Source organism: Crinia signifera, chromosome 1, assembly GCF_055691185.1.
Source record: "Crinia signifera chromosome 1, ASM5569118v1, whole genome shotgun sequence".
Lineage (NCBI taxonomy): Eukaryota > Metazoa > Chordata > Amphibia > Anura > Myobatrachidae > Crinia > Crinia signifera.
The window spans coordinates 480,206,384-480,229,815 of NC_139217.1; the positions used below are offsets into that span (position 1 = coordinate 480,206,384).

Genomic DNA, 23,432 nt, shown 5'->3' on the forward strand with positions numbered 1-23,432 from the left:
ATCCAGCCTCAGTACACCGTGCAGCGTGATATACCTCATACATCCATCCTCAGTACACCGTGCAGCGTGATATACCTCATACACCCTGCCTCCGTACACTGTGCAGCGTGATATACCTCATACATCCATCCTCAGTACACCGTGCAGCGTGATATACCTCATAGACCCTGCCTCCGTACACTGTGCAGCGTGATATACCTCATTCATCCAGCCTCAGTACACCGTGCAGCGTGATATACCTCATACATCCAGCCTCAGTACACCGTGCAGTGTGATATACCTCATACATCCAGCCTCAGTACACCGTGCAGCGTGATATACCTCATACATCCATCCTCAGTACACCGTGCAGCGTGATATACCTCATACATCCATCCTCGGTACACCGTGCAGCGTGATATACCTCATACACCCTGCCTCCGTACACTGTGCAGCGTAATATACCTCATACATCCAGCCTCAGTACACCGTGCAGTGTGATATACCTCATACATCCAGCCTTAGTGCAGCGTGATATACCTCATACATCCAGCCTCAGTACACCATGCAGCGTGATATACCTCATACATCCTGCCTCAGTACACCATGCAGCGTGATATACCTCATACATCCAGCCTCAGTACACCATGCAGCGTGATATACCTCATACATCCAGCCTCAGTACACCGTGCAGCGTGATATACCTCATACATCCAGCCTCAGTACACCATGCAGCGTGATATACATCATACATCCAGCCTCAGTGCAGAGTGATATACCTCATACATCCAGCCTCAGTACACCATGCAGCGTGATATACCTCATACATCCAGCCTCAGTGCAGCGTGATCTACCTCATACATCCAGCCTCAGTACACCATGCAGCGTGATATACCTCATACATCCAGCCTCAGTACACCGTGCAGCGTGATACACCTCATACACCCTGCCTCAGTACACTGTGCAGCGTGATATACCTCATATATCCAGCCTCGGTACACCGTGCAGCGTGATATACCTCATACATCCAGCCTCAGTACACCGTGCAGCGTGATATACCTCATACATCCAGCCTCAGTACACCATGCAGCGTGATATGCCTCAGTGCAGCGTGATATACCTCATACATCCAGCCTCAGTACACCGTGTAGCGTGATATACCTCATACATCCTGCCTCAGTACACCGTGTAGCGTGATATACCTCATACATCCTGCCTCAGTACACCGTGCAGCGTGATATACCTCATACATCCAGCCTCAGTGCAGCGTGATATACCTCATACATCCTGCCTCAGTACACCGTGTAGCGTGATATACCTCATACATCCAGCCTCAGTACACCGTGCAGCGTGATATACCTCATACATCCAGCCTCAGTACACCGTGTAGCGTGATATACCTCATACATCCAGCCTCAGTACACCGTGCAGCGTGATATACATCATACATCCAGCCTCAGTGCAGAGTGATATACCTCATACATCCAGCCTCAGTACACCATGCAGCGTGATATACCTCATACATCCAGCCTCAGTGCAGCGTGATCTACCTCATACATCCAGCCTCAGTACACCATGCAGCGTGATCTACCTCATACATCCAGCCTCAGTACACCATGCAGCGTGATATACCTCATACATCCAGCCTCAGTACACCGTGCAGCAAGATACACCTCATACACCCTGCCTCAGTACACTGTGCAGCGTGATATACCTCATATATCCAGCCTCGGTACACCGTGCAGCGTGATATACCTCATACATCCAGCCTCAGTACACCGTGCAGCGTGATATACCTCATACATCCAGCCTCAGTACACCATGCAGCGTGATATGCCTCAGTGCAGCGTGATATACCTCATACATCCAGCCTCAGTACACCGTGTAGCGTGATATACCTCATACATCCTGCCTCAGTACACCGTGTAGCGTGATATACCTCATACATCCTGCCTCAGTACACCGTGCAGCGTGATATACCTCATACATCCAGCCTCAGTGCAGCGTGCAGCGTGATATACCTCATACATCCTGCCTCAGTACACCGTGTAGCGTGATATACCTCATACATCCAGCCTCAGTACACCGTGCAGCGTGATATACCTCATACATCCAGCCTCAGTACACCATGCAGCGTGATATGCCTCAGTGCAGCGTGATATACCTCATACATCCAGCCTCAGTACACCGTGTAGCGTGATATACCTCATACATCCTGCCTCAGTACACCGTGTAGCGTGATATACCTCATACATCCTGCCTCAGTGCAGCGTGATATACCTCATACATCCAGCCTCAGTACACCGTGCAGCGTGATATACCTCATACATCCTGCCTCAGTACACCGTGCAGCGTGATATACCTCATACATCCAGCCTCAGTACACCGTGCAGCGTGATATACCTCATACATCCAGCCTCAGTACAAAGTGCAGCGTGATATACCTCATACATCCAGCCTCAGTGCAGCGTGATATACCTCATACATCCAGCCTCCGTACACCATGCAGCGTGATATACCTCATACATCCTGCCTCAGTACACCATGCAGTGTGATATACCTCATACATCCAGCCTCAGTACACCATGCAGCGTGATATACCTCATACATCCAGCCTCAGTACACTGTGCCGCATGATATACCTCATACACCCTGCCTCCGTACACTGTGCCGCGTGATATACCTCATACATCCAGCCTCAGTACACCGTGCAGCGTGATATACCTCATACATCCAGCCTCAGTACACCATGCAGCGTGATATGCATCATACATCCAGCCTCAGTGCACAGTGATATACCTCATACATCCAGCCTCAGTGCAGCGTGATATACCTCATACATCCAGCCTCAGTGCAGCGTGATATACCTCATACATCCAGCCTCAGTACACTGTGCAGCGTGATATGCCTCATAATCCAGCCTCAGTACACCGTGCAGCGTGATATACCTCATACATCCAGCCTCAGTACACCGTGCAGCGTGATATACCTCATATATCCAGCCTCAGTACACCGTGCAGCGTGATATACCTCATACATCCAGCCTCAGTACACCGTGCAGCGTGATATACCTCATACATCCAGCCTCAGTACACCGTGCAGCGTGATATACCTCATACATCCAGCCTCAGTACACCGTGCAGCGTGATATACCTCATACATCCAGCCTCAGTACCCTCTGATCAGTAATGATGTATCCACACCTACAACAGACGTGACTATAAGGACTTTGGGGTTCCCACTGTGTTGCATTGCATCTGCAATGGGCTGGTTAGTTTGCTTTATACCTGGGCTTATCTGCATGCTGCGCTTTCCTACCTCAACTTTGTGGCATGTCATCTAAGTGCAGTGTTCTGTGCATGTGTGCTAATATGTCTATAACACATCGTACCCGGCAAGGTGCTTTCCTTGATACTTATCCTGTGCCATCTCAGATATTGGGGTGTTGATGCTGCTTTGGGGATTCTGCCTTATTCCGGTGTGTGCAGTGGTATATATTTCTCATTAGGGAGCCCAGCAGTGAGATTTTAGTGAAGTGAGCCTAAGAGGATCACCTGTCCAAGCACTTTCCTAATGTTCGAGATGTGTTACAGCCACAGGCATTATACTATGGAGAGACTGAGATGTATTATGTGATGTAACCTATCGTGCCTCTAGATCTGTGTATTGTAATGCTCACCCTATGGAGTGGGTACTATTGGGGATGAGCCCTGGCTTGTGTAATGGAGTGTTTGATACTCACATATCGCAGCATCCTACTCCCACAGGGTGCAGACACGTGCAGAGCTGACAGCCTGGCCCCAGCCACGACTCTCCCAATCCAAAGCTCTTCCCGGCATAGCGACACGGAGCTGTGAGACAGGAGCATAAGTGTCACATACAGGTACCTATAGAGGAGTTCCAATAGCCCTTACCTTCTGTTACTACTCATCTCAAAGTGTGCATCCTCCCAGATGTATGGGTGGCGGATGATGCTCCGACAGCTGGGATCCTGACTAATGAGCTCTTCTCCCTTATGGGGTCCACGACCCCATAGAAGGAGAATAGAACCTGTGGCAAGCCACAGTCCTTCCCATGGTGATCCGGGAGAGGGGATCCCCGTGTCTGCGTATGGACCTCTCCCCCAGCTATATATGGTACATGGTTGTATAGGGTGATATTTTTAATAACTTTTTGGATGCCATTTTGTCATGTATAACCTCCATTTTGTATCTGTATAACTTCATTGCTATATAAATGTACTTTTTATTAGGATTAGTGCTTTTACAGACATATAGGCACCAGTTAGAAATATAGTTCCATTCTAATTGCCAGCTGTCTTTTACCCTTGACCTGGTGTGGAAGATATAGTGTGTGGGAAGGGTAGCCAGTGTTTAAGCAAACTGATTATAATAAATATATGTTCCTGCTATCAGTATGTCTGATCGGAACTGTCTAGTAAGCTGTATGGGCTATTGTGTCCATAACTATGTGAACGGGAATCGTGTCATTTTGGATAATTTATATTGTGCACAGACTGCTACATCCAGCTTCACAGAATGGGTATAAAGTCTAGAGACTTTTACATAGCAGAAGGTTCCTGAAGCTAGGTCTGTCTGCAGCGGACATAGATTTCTAAATCACCTCAGTGTAAGAACTCAGTAGAGTTACTTAAAGAGGGACCCTGAGGACGACTGGACTTTTATTCTTTAAACTACTGATGACAACCATCCAGGACAGATCTTAAAACATCTGAGATAAAAGCTGAGTATTAACTTGTTACTTATTTGCATGTTTTTATTATTGTAGCTTAAATAAATGTTTATCTTTGTTTTGAAATGTCCTGTGTCAGTCTCCATATTTAACACATTGTATCCTAGAACCTGGTCGCTTGAGTTATTACTTTCAACCGACAACATTTGGCGTAGTCGGCAGGATACAAAGGGTTAAATTAAGACTGTAAATTAACATGAGTTTGTTTAAGAAATGGTTCAGGGGAGCAGCTTCTGAGAAGAGCTCCAAGCATCCATCATGGTTTGCGAGACCCGGCCGGTGGCAACCATTGATGGATGGGTGTTGTAAAGACATTCAGCCTTTACAAGTTAAGAATCCAATTGATGCTATGCAAAGAATTGATGTTAGTTGTGATTCTGGGAAAATTGTCAGTGAAATTAAGAATTTAACCATTCAATCTGTTAACCAGTTTGAGGATGTGGAAATTGAATGTGACATGCTTAGAGAGCAAAATGAAAGTTTAAAGTTTTATGTAAATGAACAGAGTGAGAAACAAAATAATGTATCATCAGAGGAAATGCTTTTTGATATAAGCATAGAGGATGAAATGTGTACTGTTAGGAAAAATGAACACCAAGTAGTTCTGTCAGATAGTCTCACTTTAGGAAGTTTTGAGGAAAAGTCAGATTCTGATAAGTCTTGTGGAGTTGTAACATGCTGCAGACAGGAAGGTGGGGCTGGTCCCCCCTTACCGAGCTGCAGCTGTGACTGTGAGACACAAACTTATGAGATATTTGAAAATTATGTTGAATTTGTATGTGAATGTATTGCAAATGATCAGACTTGTGTTGATGCATCATATCGATCAGACAATGTAACTACATACCAGCAAAATGCTGAAAAAGAGGATTGTGAACAGTTAACATTGAAGCAGAGAAATGTGATTTTTGACATATCCAATAGAGGTATTTGTGATGAGCAAGTTGATTTAGGAAACACAGACAGTGGGATGTGGCTACATCCACTGAAAGAGAAAGAACTTGATACACACGCAATAGAAACTGCTGTTTGTGTGGGAAATAAGTTTAGTCCTGAGACTTCACAGAGGCAAATTGAGAGTGTAAATACACTAAGAGAAACTGAATTTCAACCTGTTGAAGCGCATGTTTCAATTATACAGCAAGCAGGATCGCATTATGAGAATACATTAAACAATGGGTCTCAGTACACTGAGAAGACCGGGGAGATGTGTCATGGTTTATCTGCATGCAGTAGAAAGGAGGAAGTGTTTGAAGTTGTATTTTTGAAATCTCACAGGCAGAGAGTTGCTGTGACGATTACAAGTCAGAGGAATGTAGTCATGATAATTCTTTTCACGCTGTTAATGACATACCTGAGAGTAAGATGCAGACTTTAGAAGAGGTTGAGTGTGATTGTGTAAAGTCTTGTGAACAAAATATTGATCCACAGTTGAAATTGGTACATAGAGCTACTGATATGACACGAATAACACCATGCATGACCAGTTATGTAGTGGAAAATGTACCACCTGGGGTACCTGTATACACGATACCACTGTTCACTCAATCAGAATCAAATAGATTGTTACATGTGTGTAAATGTGTGGAACTGGCAGATTTAGGTGAACAGGAGGAGGGTGGTGATGGAACATATCAGGGACAGGTTACACAAAAGCCAGGCAGAGACCCTGTCCATTATGAAACACCTGGGACACAAATGCATTTTGATTCATTAAGTGTGGATTTAGCAAGAAAGGAGATGATTGTATTATCACAGACAGATCCGTGTGAGCACATAGATGGAAATGACACTGATCAATAAGTGGGTGAATCAGCCAGGCAGTATGCCCCGCCTGCTCCATGCCCCTCACCCTATGAGAAAGCAAAGGTAGCCCACTGGGACACAGGATGGGGAGAAGGGGAGTCAGCCAAGGGTGGAAATACACAAGCACTCACCACCCCCTGGAAGAAGACAAACTTTATTCTCTCACAGGGAGGGGGGTTACTGACAGCCCACTCTCCCAGGGAAGTAATTAAGTATGAGATCTGTGTTACTAGAGACACAGGACAAGATGAAGAGAAAAGCACAGATATATCATCCACAACTTTGGTGAATGATAATGTAGACACATCATTGTTACAGTCACATCATGACACAACCAGTTGGGTAGCAGTAGAAGGTTATACCAAGCCGTGGACGGCCCAGAGTTACTGCAGAATGTGGACTGGGCAATGCCCAGAGTTCCAACTGTTGGTCTTTGAGTTACTAGACAAAATAATTGGAATGGACATACTGAAGGGGCCGCCCATAGACAGCCTGTCCAACACTTATATGTCTGGTAGCTCTGTAAAAGCCTTCACAACCTCTGCAGTAAATCTGACAGTTAGGGGGAATGCTAAATGGCAACCTGTGTGCATACCCCCAGCAGCCCAACCTGTAAGCCTGAAGCAGTATTGCACCCATAGTGGTCATGAAGAAATAATACAAACCACAGAAGTGGTTATCCCAGAGTGTCAGGATCAATTTGCTTTTACCTGGGATGGTCGTCAGCTGGCTCCCACCGTTCTGCCTCAGGGTTACAAGCACAGTCCGTGTATCTGTCATGGATTGGTGTCCAGGGATCTGGACACAATAATTCCCCAGTTACCATGCACTCTTTTTCACTACATCGATGACATCATGTTGTCTGGGCCTACTGCTGAACAAGTTGGAGAAGATTTACACACCTTGGTACAACATATGGAGAACCGAGGGTGGGCTATAATCAAGGACAAGGTGAAAGGCCCTGCTCAAAGTGTGAAGTTTCTGGTAATGATTTGGACTGGGCCTAAAAGGACAATACCGCAGCCTGCGTTGGAAGCAATATCCCAGCTAAAGACTCTAACAACAGCCAAAGAAGCACAGCAAGTGTTAGGCACTCTTGGATATTGGAGATCATTTGTACTGCATCTGGGATTTATTCTTTGGCCTATCTACAAAAGTGTTACCAGAAAGAAAGATACATTTGTGTGGACAGCTGAACAGAAAGATACAGTTCAAGCTGCAAAGCAAGATATCCAGGAGCATAATGTTCTGGGCTCCATCCAGGGAGATCAGCATTTCTTTATGGACATGACAGTAAATGAGCATGTTTTTATTGGACTTTGGGCTCAGCAGTTACCATGCTCACAGACAGTAAACTTACTTTTGGCAAAGACTTTGCTAGCAGCATATACTGCATTTCAACATGTGACAAATGTCACCAAGCAACAACATGTCGCTGGAAAAACACCTGTGAAAGGGTGGGTGAGACAAGAGGGCCTAGATGCATACACAGCTGTGGCCCAGAAGCAGACGCTGCAGAAGTGGCAGTGGTACCGGTCAGAAAGAGGTGGAGTGTCCAGCCAAGAGCCTGTTCAAGTGACCTGCTGCATTACTAGAATGGTGAACTGTGAAAGTACAGAGACTGAGTTGCCTCCACTATCAAACAATGGAGGTCAAGTTCAGATCACAGAACTATATACCCAACTGACCAAAGTAGAAAAGAAGTATGCAAGTTTGTCAAACAGGTCAGCAACAGTGGTCTCCACAAGAAGCATCCAAGAACTGATACATGGGAGTGGTGAAGAAGGAACAAGTCAGTATGCAGAACTACATGCTGTAGTCATGCTGCTGGAAGAAATTAAAGGCCCTCCCATCACCATTTACACCTGGCACCAGCACAATTGGAAGGTGCATGACAAGGACATCTGGGGAGAAACCAAGCTGTGGAATGAAAGTTGGAAGAACCAGTGTCATCAATGGTCTGTGTCCATGGAACACATTACTACCCACAATGGACTAGAAGGCAATGAAATTGAAGATGCCCTGGTGCAAGTTGAAACAGTGAAGGTTACTCCACAAAAGAAAAGAAAACCATACCATTTGGGAGAAGAAAGAAAAAGTGTCCCAATGTCACAACGTATGGCCAGAGAAAAAGTGAAGCGTGAAACACATCAACTGCCGAATAACCACAAGGAGCAGACTTATGATATGAGTGGTGCTGAAGCATGTCTCTTCGCAAGTGTGGACAAACAAGTTCCAATCAAAATGTCAAGAGACTTACAGTCGCTATATGAGACACCCAAAGACATCCAGTCTGATGATGACACACATTTCATAGACAAGACAGTCAAAGACTGGGTGGCTGTGTGGGGGGTGCCCTGGTTATGCCACATTCCCCATTATCAGCAAGCTGCCATGTTGAGTGAATATATGAATGAGCTCCTGAAGGACCAGGAAAGAATGTCCACGCATAAGAGAAAGGGTGGGGATGAAGTCCTTCAGGAAGCTGTGTGTTGTTTGAATGAGAGGGCAGTAGAGGGGAACATCCCACATGAACTGACACAAAGTGAGGCTATAGGCTCTAAGTTGATTATGTTAAACATTGTGTATGTAGCACAAAAATTGACAGGAGAAATTATCAAAGCTGCATTAGGACAGATGTGTAATATGTTGTTTGAAAATGATACCGATTCCTGTCTATTTATCTTCCCACAGGCTGTACCCCAGATCAACATGATGGCGTACAACAGATTATTCGGGCACAGCTCAAACAAGGCTTTGTGGGCAAGCATCATGGGCATCATTACCCTGACAGTCAAGACAATTCTCCTGATGTGGATTTTCCATCCTACAGACCTCTACAAGAATGATATTGAGTCAAGAAAAGGTCTATTGGAGTCATGGTCTAACTCCTTTGTACAATGACATTATAGAGCTGCAGAACAATTGCAGATTAAGGACTATGGTACTCATGCCTCGGTTGCTACCAATATCATAAACTGGGTAGTGGTACCATTGACAAGACTGAATTTGAGAAAAAAATTTATATAAATGGCTCTGTTACCAAGTATCAAGCCCCTGATAGTGAACTGTAAACCACCATCTCATAAAAAGTAAGGGTGGATTGTATAGGGTGATATTTTTAATAACTTTTTGGATGCCATTTTGTCATGTATAACCTCCATTTTGTATCTGTATAACTTCATTGCTATATAAATGTACTTTTTATTAGGATTAGTGCTTTTACAGACATATAGGCACCAGTTAGAAATATAGTTCCATTCTAATTGCCAGCTGTCTTTTACCCTTGACCTGGTGTGGAAGATATAGTGTGTGGGAAGGGTAGCCAGTGTTTAAGCAAACTGATTATAATAAATATATGTTCCTGCTATCAGTATGTCTGATCGGAACTGTCTAGTAAGCTGTATGGGCTATTGTGTCCATAACTATGTGAACGGGAATCGTGTCATTTTGGATAATTTATATTGTGCACAGACTGCTACATCCAGCTTCACAGAATGGGTATAAAGTCTAGAGACTTTTACATAGCAGAAGTTCCTGAAGCTAGGTCTGTCTGCAGCGGACATAGATTTCTAAATCACCTCAGTGTAAGAACTCAGTAGAGTTACTTAAAGAGGGACCCTGAGGATGACTGGACTTTTATTCTTTAAACTACTGATGACAACCATCCAGGACAGATCTTAAAACATCTGAGATAAAAGCTGAGTATTAACTTGTTACTTATTTGCATGTTTTTATTATTGTAGCTTAAATAAATGTTTATCTTTGTTTTGAAATGTCCTGTGTCAGTCTCCATATTTAACACATTGTATCCTAGAACCTGGTCGCTTGAGTTATTACTTTCAACCGACAACAATGGTGATAACAGTGCTAGCTGTCAGTACAGTGCAGGAGCTATGTGAGTCCTTCCCATGGTGATCTGGGAGAGTGAGTCCCTGTGTCTGAGTATGGGTCTCTTACTGGGCTTTATATGGTACATGGTGATAATAGAGCAAGCTGTCCGGATAATGCAGTAGCTATGTGAGTCCTTCCCATGGTGATCCAGGAGAGTGAGTCCCTGTGTCTGAGTATGGATCTCTCCCCAAGCTATATATGGTACGTGGTGATAATAGAGCTAGCTGTCAGTACAGTGCAGGAGCTATGTGAGTCCTTTCCATGGTGATCCGGGAGAGTGAGTCCCTGTGTCTGAGTATGGGTCTCTCCCCCAGCTATATATGGTACATGGTGATAATAGAGCTAGCTGTCAGTACAATGCAGGAGCTATGTGAGTCCTTCCCATGGTGATCTGGGAGAGTGAGTCCCTGTGTCTGAGTATGGGTCTCTTACTGGGCTATATATGGTACATGGTGATAATAGAACTAGCTGTCCGTACAATGCAGGAGCTATGTGAGTCCTTCCCATGGTGATCCAGGAGAGTGAGTCCCTGTGTCTGAGTATGGGTCTCTCCCCCAGCTATATATGGTACATGGTGATAATAGAGCTAGCTGTCAGTACAATGCAGGAGCTATGTGAGTCCTTCCCATGGTGATCTGGGAGAGTGAGTCCCTGTGTCTGAGTATGGGTCTCTTACTGGGCTATATATGGTACATGGTGATAATAGAACTAGCTGTCCGTACAATGCAGGAGCTATGTGAGTCCTTCCCATGGTGATCCAGGAGAGTGAGTCCCTGTGTCTGAGTATGGACCTCTCCCCCAGCTATATATGGTACATGGTGATAATAGTGCTAGCTGTCAGTACAGTGCAGGAGCTATGTGAGTCCTTCCCATGGTGATCTGGGAGAGTGAGTCCCTGTGTCTGAGTATGGGTCTCTTACTGGGCTATATATGGTACATGGTGATAATAGAGCTAGCTGTCCGGATAATGCAGTAGCTATGTGAGTCCTTCCCATGGTGATCCGGGAGAGTGAGTCCCTGTGTCTGAGTATGGGTCTCTCCCCCAGCTATATATGGTACATGGTGATAATAGAGCTAGCTGTCAGTACAATGCAGGAGCTATGTGAGTCCTTCCCATGGTGATCCGGGAGAGTGAGTCCCTGTGTCTGAGTATGGGTCTCTTACTGGGCTATATATGGTACATGGTGATAATAGAGCTAGCTGTCCGTACAATGCAGGAGCTACAGTATGCGAGTCCTTCCCATGGTGATCCGGGATAGTATGTCACTGTCTGAATATGGGTCTCTTACCCAGCTATATATGGTACATAGTGATAATAGAGCCAGCTGTCAGGATGATGCAGGAGCTATGTGAGTCCTTCCCATGGTGATCCAGGAGAGTGAGTCCCTGTGTCTGAGTATGGACCTCTCCCCCAGCTATATATGGTACATGGTGATAATAGAGCCAGCTGTCAGTACAGTGCAGGAGCTATGTGAGTCCTTCCCATGGTGATCCGGGATATATATGGTACATGGTGATAATAGAGCCAGCTGTCCGGATAATGCAGTAGCTATGCGAGTTCTTACCATGGTGATCCAGGAGAGTGAGTCCCTGTGTCTGAGTATGGGTCTCTCCCCCAGCTATATATGGTACATGGTGATAATAGTGCTAGCTGTCAGTACAGTGCAGGATCTATGTGAGTCCTTCCCATGGTGATCCAGGAGAGTGAGTCCCTGTGTCTGAGTATGGGTCTCTCCCCAGCTATATATGGTACATGGTGATAATAGAGCTAGATGTCAGTACAGTTCAGGAGCTATTATCACCATGTAGCATATATAGATGGGGGAGAAACCCATACTCAGACACATGGACTCGCTCTCCCGGATCACCATGGGAAGGACTCACATAGCTCCTTCACTGTACTGACAGCTTGCTCTATTATCACCATGTACCATATATAGCTGGGGGGAGAGATCCATACTCAGACACAGGGACTCACTCTCCCGGATCACCATGGGAAGGACTCAGCTCCTACACTGTACTGACAGCTGGCTCTATGAGTCCTTCCCATGGTGATCTGGGCCTAAAGGGGGGACATGATAGAAATCTTCAAATATATCAAGGGTTTTAACATAGTGCAGGAGGGAACTTTTCTTCAAAGGAAAATAAGTAATAGAACACGAGGACATGCACTGACACTGGAGGGAGGTAGGTTCAGGGGAAATGTTAGAAATAATTACTTCACAGGAAGAGTAGTAGATAAGTGGAATAGCCTCCCATCAGACAGTAGAACAATTTAAACATGCTTGGGATAGGCATATGAATATCCTTATAAAGAGATAAGTATTAAAAAGGGTAGAGATTACCTGAAGGATAAAAAAGGGGCAGACTAGATGGGCCAAATGGTTCTTATCTGCCGTCATATTCTATGTTTCTATATACATCTTGCCCTTCATTATTTACACCCTGTACAGCATTATATACACCTTGTACTGCATTATATACACCCTGTACGGAGTTACACACCCTGTACTGCATTATACACCCTGAACTGCAGTATATACACCTTGTCCTGCATTATATACACATTGTCCTGCATTATATACACGCTGTACAGCACTATATACACCTTGTCCTGCATTATACACACCTTGTCCTGCATTATACACACCTTGTACTGCATTATACACCCTGTACTGCATTATACACACCTTGTCCTGCATTATACACACCTTGTCCTGCATTATACACACCTTGTCCTGCATTATACACACCTTGTGCTGCATTATTTACACGCTGTACAGCACTATGTACACCCTGTACTTCATTATTTACACCCTCTACAGCACTATATACACCCTGTACTGCCTTATACACACCCTGTACTGCCTTATACACACCCTGTACTGCCTTATACACACCTTGTCCATTATTTACACCCTGTACAGCACTATATACTGTACAGCACTATATACACCCTGTACGGAGTTATACACCCTGTACAGCACTATATACACCCTGTACAGCACTATATAATTATTATGTAAACAATGGCTGACGTAGTCCTTTGCTTTGACTGTACCACTTGCAAGCTCGAGGGGGGAGTGCGTCACTTACGCTGACCGCTTCAGCGCGTGCTTGCTGTCGCTCGATGCATCTTTACCGGTGTGTATAATGCATTATTTACACCCTGTACAGCACTATATACTGTACAGCACTATATACACCCTGTACAGAGTTATACACCCTGTACAGCACTATATACACCCTGTACGGAGTTATACACCCTGTACGGAGTTATACACCCCGTACAGCACTATATACACCCTGTACGGAGTTATACACCCCGTACAGCACTATATACACCCTGTACGGAGTTATACACCCCGTACAGCACTATATACACCCTGTATGGAGTTATACACCCCGTACAGCACTATATACACCCTGTATGGAGTTATACACCCTGTACAGCACTATATACACCCTGTACGGAGTTATACACCCTGTACAGCAATATATACACCCTGTACGGAGTTATACACCCTGTACAGCACTATATACACCCTGTACATCACTATATACACCCTGTACAGAGTTATACACCCCGTACAGCACTATATACACCCTGTACGGAGTTATACACCCTGTACAGCACTATATACACCCTGTACGGAGTTATACACCCTGTACAGCACTATATACACCCTGTACGGAGTTATACACCCTGCACAGCACTATATACACCCGGTTCTGTATTACTGTATATACACTCTTTTCTGCAAATATAAACCCTCTACTGCAGGCATTCCCAACCACGGTCCTCAAGGCACACCAACAGTGCAGGTTTTAGTGACATCCAGGCTTGAGCACAGGTGACTTAATTAGTACCTGAGTGATTCTGATTAAACCATCTGTGCTGAAGCCTGGATATCACTAAAACCTGCACTGTTGGTGTGCCTTGAGGACCGTGTTTGGGAATGCCTGCTCTACTGCATTATATATACCAGGGGAGGCTAAATCAGTTCTCGAGATCGACCAACAGTCCACGTTTTCCAAATCATCTAGCTTAGTGCACAGGTGTAGTCATTACTAACTGTCGCATTCCCCAGATCACCTAGCTGGTGCACAGCTGTAGTCATAACTAACTGTCGCATTTCCCAGATCACCTAGCTGGTGCACAGCGGTAGTCATTACTAACTGTCGCATTCCCCAGATCACCTAGCTAGTGCACAGGTGTAGTCATTACTAACTGTCGCATTCCCCAGATCACCTAGCTAGTGCACAGGTGTAGTCATTACTAACTGTCGCATTTCCCAGATCACCTAGCTGGTGCACATCGGTAGTCATTACTAACTGTCGCATTCCCCAGATCACCTAGCTGGTGCACAGGTGTAGTCATTACTAACTGTCGCATTCCCAAGATCACCTAGCTAGTGCACAGGTGTAGTCATTACTAACTGTCGCATTTCCCAGATCACCTAGCTGGTGCACAGCGGTAGTCATTACTAACTGTCGCATTCCCCAGATCACCTAGCTAGTGCACAGCGGTAGTCATTACTAACTGTCGCATTCCCCAGATCATCTAGCTAGTGCACAGGTGTAGTCATTACTAACTGTCACATTTCCCAGATCACCTAGCTAGTGCACAGCGGTAGTCATTACTGTCATATTTTTAACCATGCTGCATTCATTCCTACTATAGAGCCACTGTTGGTAGATCTTGAGGACAGGTTTGGTCACCCTGATGTACACCCTGTATGGAGTTCTATACATCCTCTATAGTATTATATAATCCCTGTCCTGCGTTATACACCCGTAGCGATGCTCACCCCTGGCTTGGAAGTAGCAGCGACACTGTCCGGATGGAAGGAGCAGGCTGATGAGCAGTGGGAGAAGGAGCCATGGTGGTGGGTGCAGCATCTCGCAGTATCTTTCCGTGGGTCCTGGGGTGTCAGCGTCTCCGGTATCACCGATATCATGCTCTCGCTCTCCGCACATATTTATATCATTTTGGTGCTGGACCAGGCCAGAACCTGGAAATCCCATAAAACTTGTTTCCTGATTTGAAAGGCAGAAAAACAAACCATTGATGAAGGCTCTTTTTGTTTTTAACAAGGTGTGAAAATGTGATTCAGTGCCCCTCTGAGGGGGTCGGTCCCAGGGCTGGCACTCATCCTGAGGAACCCTCTCTGGACCTCTCACACATCAGCACGAAGCATGTCTCGTAGTGACACCAGATATCCGCTCTGGGGAGAGGGGAAATGGGAAACTTGCTCCTCGGCAATTAGAGTGTAAGCTGCGCTGCACAGCAATAAATGGCATGCCTAGCAGGTATATATGTATGTGTGTGTGCCTATGTTCCCATCTGTGTACACGCCAAGCTCGAGGGGGTGGGGGCATTGCTGGTTTCCCAATTTATTTTCTTATAAAGTGTAAATGTGACAGGTTTCCTTGTAGCAAAAAATAAAAACCTCTCAAAATAGTTTCTTAATTACAGTTAAAAATAACAACGTGTTCACCTCATTGGTAGTGGCTCCTAAAGTTGTAGTTACAGCTGAAAGTCTATAGGGTGCTCCACCCACCTGTATTCTACTAAAGGTGCCAATACACGGTCCGTTTAACGGATCCGTTCGGGACTTAATTAGCACGCATCGCATCGGATCGCATCCCTAGTGCATGCCTTGTGCATACACTGTGATCCCATGCGATGTGTACCTAGTACAAAAACTATGTGCAGCACATACTTTTTGTACCATACGATGAGATGCGCGGGAGCACGCATCTCAGTACAGAACGGACCGTCTATGGGCACTTTTTGTACCATACGATGAGATGCGCGGGAGCGCGCATCTCATAGTACAGAACGGACCGTCAATGGGCACCTTTAGTGTCCTCACATGGGGGCTTCTGGGTGATGTTCCTACTACGCGTCCTCACATGGGGGCTTCAGGGTGATGTTCCTACTACGCGTCCTCACATGGGGGCTTCAGGGTGATGTTCCTACTACGCGTCCTCACATGGGGGCTTCTGGGTGATGTTCCCACTACGCGTCCTCACATGGGGGCTTCTGGGTGATGTTCCTACTTCTCCTCCTCACATGAGGGCTTCTGGGTGATGTTCCCACTACGCGTCCTCACATGGGGGCTTCTGGGTGATGTTCCTACTATTCATCCTCACATGGGGGCTTCTGGGTGATGTTCCTACTTCTCCTCCTCCTCACATGAGGGCTTCTGGGTAATGTTCCCACTACGCGTCCTCACATGGGGGCTTCTGGGTGATGTTCCTACTATTCATCCTCACATGGGGGCTTCTGGGTAATGTTCCCACAACGTGTCCTCACATGGGGGCTTCTAGGTGATGTTCCTACTATTCATCCTCACATGGGAGCTCATGGGTGATGTTCCTACTACGCGTCCTCACATGGGGGCTCCTGGGTGATGTTCCTACTACGCATCCTCACATGGGGGCTCCTGGGTGATGTTCCTACTACGCGTCCTCACATGGGGGCTTCTGGGTGATGTTCCTACTACTCCTCCTCACATGGGGGCTTCTGGGTGATGTTCCCACTACGCGTCCTCACATGGGGGCTTCTGGGTGATGTTCCTACTACGCGTCCTCACATGGGGGCTTCTGGGTGATGTTCCCACTACGCGTCCTCACATGGGGGCTTCTGGGTGATGTTCCTACTATTCATCCTTACATAGGGGCTTCTGGGTAATGTTCCCACTACGCGTCCTCACATGGGGGCTTCTGGGTGATGTTCCTACTATTCATCCTCACATGGGAGCTCATGGGTGATGTTCCTACTACGCGTCCTCACATGGGGGCTCCTGGGTGATGTTCCTACTACGCATCCTCACATGGGGGCTCCTGGGTGATGTTCCTACTACACGTCCTCACATGGGGGCACCTGGGTGATGTTCCTACTACGCGTCCTCACATGGGGGCTTCAGGGTGATGTTCCTACTACGCGTCCTCACATGGGGGCTTCTGGGTGATGTTCCTACTACGCGTCCTCACATGGGGGCTCCTGGGTGATGTTCCTACTACGTGTCCTCACATGGGGCTTCAGGGTGATGTTCCTACTATTCCTCCTCCTCACATGGGGGCTTCTGGGTGATGTTCCTACTTCTCCTCCTCACATGGGGGCTCCTGGGTGATGTTCCTACTACGCGTCCTCACATGGGGGCTTCAGGGTGATGTTCCTACTACGCGTCCTCACATGGGGGCTTCTGGGTGATGTTCCTACTTCTCCTCCTCACATGAGGGCTTCTGGGTGATGTTCCCACTACGCGTCCTCACATGGGGGCTTCTGGGTGATGTTCCTACTATTCATCCTCACATGGGGGCTTCTGGGTAATGTTCCCACTACGTGTCCTCACATGGGGGCTTCTAGGTGATGTTCCTACTATTCATCCTCACATGGGAGCTCATGGGTGATGTTCCTACTACGCGTCCTCACATGGGGGCTCCTGGGTGATGTTCCTACTACGCATCCTCACATGGGGGCTCCTGGGTGATGTTCCTACTACGCGTCCTCACATGGGGGCTTCTGGGTGATGTTCCTACTACTCCTCACATGGGGGCTTCTGGGTGATGTTCCCACTACGCGTCCTCACATGGGGGCTTCTGGGTGATGTTCCTACTTCTCCTCCTCACATGGGGGCTTCTGGGTGATGTTCCCACTACGCGTCCTCACATGGGGGCTTCTGGGTAATGTTCCGACTATTCATCCTCACATAGGGGCTTCTGGGTAATGTTCCCACTACGCGTCCTCACATGGGGGCTTCTGGGTGATGTTCCTACTATTCATCCTCACATGGGAGCTCATGGGTGATGTTCCTACTACGCGTCCTCACATGGGGGCTCCTGGGTGATGTTCCTACTACGCATCCTCACATGGGGGCTCCTGGGTGATGTTCCTACTACACGTCCTCACATGGGGGCTTCTGGGTGATGTTCCTACTACTCCTCCTCACATGGGGGCTTCTGGGTGATGTTCCCACTACGCGTCCTCACATGGGGGCTTCTGGGTGATGTTCCTACTTCTCCTCCTCACATGGGGGCTTCTGGGTGATGCTCCCACTACGCGTCCTCACATGGGGGCTTCTGGGTGATGTTCCTACTATTCATCCTCACATAGGGGCTTCTGGGTAATGTTCCCACTACGCGTCCTCACATGGGGGCTTCTGGGTGATTTTCCTACTATTCATCCTCACATGGGAGCTCATGGGTGATGTTCCTACTACGCGTCCTCACATGGGGGCTCCTGGGTGATGTTCCTACTACGCATCCTCACATGGGGGGTCCTGGGTGATGTTCCTACTACGCGTCCTCACATGGGGGCTTCTGGGTGATGTTCCTACTACTCCTCCTCACATGGGGGCTTCTGGGTGATGTTACCACTACGCGTCCTCACATGGGGGCTTCTGGGTGATGTTCCTACTATTCATCCTCACATGGGGGCTTCTGGGTAATGTTCCCACTACGCATCCTCACATGGGGGCTTCTGGGTGATGTTCCTACTATTCATCCTCACATAGGAGCTCATGGGTGATGTTCCTACTATTCATCCTCACATGGGAGCTCATGGGTGATGTTCCTACTACGCGTCCTCACATGGGGGCTCCTGGATGATGTTCCTACTACGCATCCTCACATGGAGGCTTCTGGGTGATGTTCCTACTTCTTCTCCTCCTCACATGGGGGCTTCTGGGTGATGTTCCCACTACGCGGCCTCACATGGGGGCTTCTGGGTGATGTTCCTACTACTCCTCCTCACATGGGGGCTTCTGGGTGATGTTCCCACTACGCGGCCTCACATGAGGGCTTCTGGGTGATGTTCCTACTACGCGTCCTCACATGGGGGCTTCTGGGTGATGTTCCTACTACTCCTCCTCACATGGGGGCTTCTGGGTGATGTTCCCACTACGCGGCCTCACATGGGGGCTTCTGGGTGATGTTCCTACTATTCATCCTCACATGGGGGCTTCTGGGTAATGTTCCCACTACGCATCCTCACATGGGGGCTTCTGGGTGATGTTCCTACTATTCATCCTCACATGGGAGCTCATGGGTGATGTTCCTACTACGCGTCCTCACATGGGGGCTCCTGGATGATGTTCCTACTACGCATACTCACATGGAGGCTCCTGGGTGATGTTCCTACTACGCTTCCTCACATGGGGGCTTCTGGGTGATGTTCCTACTACTCCTCCTCACATGGGGCTTCTGGGTGATGTTCCTACTATGCGTCCTCACATGGGGGCTTCTGGGTGATGTTCCCACTACGCATCCTCACATGGGGGCTCCTGGATGATGTTCCTACTACGCGTCCTCACATGGGGGCTTCTGGGTGATGTTCCTACTTCTCCTCCTCACATGAGGGCTTCTGGGTGATGTTCCCACTACGCGTCCTCACATGGGGGCTTCTGGGTGATGTTCCTACTATTCATCCTCACATGGGGGCTTCTGGGTAATGTTCCCACTACGCATCCTCACATGGGGGCTTCTGGGTGATGTTCCTACTATTCATCCTCACATGGGAGCTCATGGGTAATGTTCCTACTACGCGTCCTCACATGGGGGCTCCTGGATGATGTTCCTACTACGCATACTCACATGGAGGCTCCTGGGTGATGTTCCTACTACGCTTCCTCACATGGGGGCTTCTGGGTGATGTTCCTACTACTCCTCCTCACATGGGGCTTCTGGGTGATGTTCCTACTATGCGTCCTCACATGGGGGCTTCTGGGTGATGTTCCTATTACGCATCCTCACATGGGGGCTTCTGGGTGATGTTCCTACTATGCCTCCTCCTCACATGGGGGCTTCTGGGTGATGTTCCTACTACGTGTCCTCACATGGGGGCTCCTTGGTGATGTTCCTACTACGTGTCCTCACATAGGGGCTCCTGGGTGATGTTCCTACTACGTGTCCTCACATGGGGGCTTCTGGGTGATGTTCCTACTATGTGTCCTCACATGGGGGCTTCTGGGTGATGTTCCTACTACGTGTCCTCACATGGGGGCTCCTGGGTGATGTTCCTCCTACGTGTCCTCACATGGGGGCTTCTGAGTGATGTTCCTACTACGCGTCCTCACATGGGGCTTCAGGGTGATGTTCCTACTATTCCTCCTCCTCATATGGGGGCTTCTGGGTGATGTTCCCACTATGTCTCCTCACATGGGGGCTTCTGGGTGATGTTCCTACTACGTGCCCTCACATGGGGCTCCTGGGTGATGTGTCCTCACATGGGGGCTCCTGGGTGATGTTCCTACTACGCGTCCTCACATGGGAGCTCCTGAGTGATGTTCCTACTACGCGTCCTCACATGGGGGCTTCAGGGTGATGTTCCTACTATGCGTCCTTACATGGGGGCTTCAGAGTAATGTTCCTACTATGTATCCTCCTCATATGGGGGCTCCTGGGTGATGTTCCTACTACGTATTCTCCTCATATGGGGGCTCATGGGTGATGTTCCGGTACTTGTGTATTTTGGCATACGATGGTATGCGATGCGACGCGATATCGTACGATAGTGCACGATGGCATACAATTTTGAAATTGTATGCCATTGTACATGGCATACAATGCCATACGATGCGATGCGATTAAACATTGTATAAGCACCCTAATGGGTGCTTATACAATGTTAAGCACCCAAATGGGTGCTTACAATGTTAAATGCACCCCCATGCCACCCCCCCACTATAAACGTGAACCCGAAGCGTGGCGAGCGCAGCGGTACGCGTCCTACGACCTTTTCATACCCCCACTATCCACGTCGGCGTGGAGTTGAGAATAGAATAGTGTGGCGAGCGCAGCGAGCCACCGAGCCCGAAGCGTGGCGAGGGGACGCGGATACCTGTGAAGCCCGCGAAGGGACGCGTTTACCTGTGAAGGTATCCGCGTCCCCTCGCGGGGCTCGCTGCGCTTGCCACGCTTCGGGCTCGGTGGCTCGCTGCGCTCGCCACACTATTCTATTCTCAACTCCACGCCGACGTGGATAGTGGGGGTATGAAAAGGTCGTAGGACGCGTACCGCCGCCGCTCGCCACGCTTCGGGTTCACGTTTATAGTGGGGGGGTGGCGTGGGGGTGCATTTAACATTGTAAGCACCCATTTGGGTGCTCAAAAGCACATCCCCTCTTCTCCCACTATCTCCATCAGCATTGGTGAAACCGAGATCACGTCCACCGACCAAACGCGCTGCCTCGGTGTCATCATTGACTCCTCCCTCTCTTTCACCCCCCACATTCGTGCTCTCTCACAGTCTTGCCACTTTCACCTACGCAACATCTCACGCATCAGACCATTCCTCTCCACTGACACGACCAAAATTCTCATTCACTCTCTTGTCATCTCCCGCCTTGACTACTGCAACATCCTTCTCTCTGAGCTACCTCTCACCCGCCTCGCACCTCTCCAATCCATTCTTAACGCTGCTGCTAGGCTCATCTTCCTCTCCCGCTGCTCTACCTCCGCCTCCCCTCTCTGTTTATCTCTTCACTGGCTCCCCATTCCTTTCCGAGTTCTCTTTAAACTCCTCACCACCACCTACAAGGCTCTCTCCTCCTCCACAGCTCCCTACCCCTCTTCACTGATCTCTATCCACACTCCCTCCCGTCCTCTTCGCTCCATCGCTGACCGCCGACTGACCTCTCACCTAATCACCTCCTCCCACTCCCGTGTCCAAGATTTCTCTTGCGCTGCCCCCCTGCACTGGAACAACCTCCCGCCACCCATCAGGCTATCTGATTCCCTTACCTCCTTCAAGCGCTCCCTCAAAACCCACTTTTTTCGACTAGCCTATCCCTCCTCCTAACCTCTTTTGATCCTCCTATCCTGCCTCCGTTCCCCTCCGTTCCTACTTATCCTATTGTATTTCGCTCCTTCCTCACGTACTCACCCTACCTCATTACCTCACCTGTGCTCCTGTCCTGTTCTTCCCTTCCTCTACTTCATCTTCAGTCTCCTTGACAATTTTGACACCTACTTCTGAACTGATGCTGATTTTAGTTCTACCAGCTATACCCCTATTTATACTGTATCTTTCAACACACCCTGTACGTTACCTTGTAATTTGTTTTTTTTTTGTTTGCTATGTACGGCGCTGCGGACACTTTGCGGCGCCTTATGAATAAACGTACTACTACTACTACTACTACTACTACTTATACGATTTTTGGTCGTATAGGGGGTCAAAATCGCGTCGCATCGCATGCCATCGGGTGCATGGCATGCGATGCGATCTGTTCGTCGTACGACGGACATCGGGGGCGCCGCCAAAATACACAAGTACCGATGTTCCTACTACGCCTCCTCCTCCTCCTCACATGGGGGCTTCTGGGTGATGTTTCTACTACGCGTCCTCACATGGGGGCTTCATGGTGATGCTCCTACTACTCCTCCTCACATGGGGTCTCCTGGGTGATGTTCCTACTACGCCTCCTCCTCCTCACATGGGGGCTTCTGTGTGATATTCCTACTACGCCTCCTCCTCACATGGGGGCTTCTGGGTGATGTTCCTACTATGTATCCTCCTGGGGGCTCCTGGGTGATGTTCCTACTACGCCTTCTCCTCCTCACATGGGGCTTCTGGGTGATGTTCCTACTACATGTCCTCACATGGGGGCTTCAGTGTGATGTTCCTACTACTCCTCCTCACATGGGGGCTCCTGGGTGATGTTCCTACTACGCCGCCTCCTCACATGGGGGCTCCTGGGTGATGTTCCTACTATGCATCCTCCTGATATGGGGGCTTCTGGGTGATGTTCCTACTACTCCTCATATGGGGGCTTCTGGGTGATCTTCCTACTACGCCGCCTCCTCATATGGGGGCTCCTGGGTGATGTTGCTACTTCTACTCCTCATATCGGGGCTTTTGGGTGATGTTCCTACGCATCCTCCTCCTCATTCACTCTGAGCACTAAGCAGCTTTTGTTATGTATACATGTGAATATTTATCTACCAATAAAACATTGAAAGAAACCGCTAAACATGTGGAATTTCTTGTGT

General features: G+C 48.0%; 1 protein-coding gene across 1 annotated transcript in view; it reads right to left on the reverse strand.

The window, feature by feature from the left end:
• The window catches only part of MSMP (microseminoprotein, prostate associated), a 16,877-nt gene extending 1,387 nt beyond the window's left edge, over nt 1-15,490 (reverse strand). The window contains exons 1-2 of the mRNA XM_083155491.1: nt 15,243-15,490; nt 3,722-3,830 (exon numbers count right to left, since the gene is read on the reverse strand). Coding sequence (XP_083011617.1) covers nt 3,722-3,830; nt 15,243-15,459 — 326 coding nt within the window. The 5' untranslated portion in view covers nt 15,460-15,490. The remainder of the gene's footprint in view (nt 1-3,721; nt 3,831-15,242) is intronic.
• Between the last annotated feature and the right edge of the window lie 7,942 nt (nt 15,491-23,432).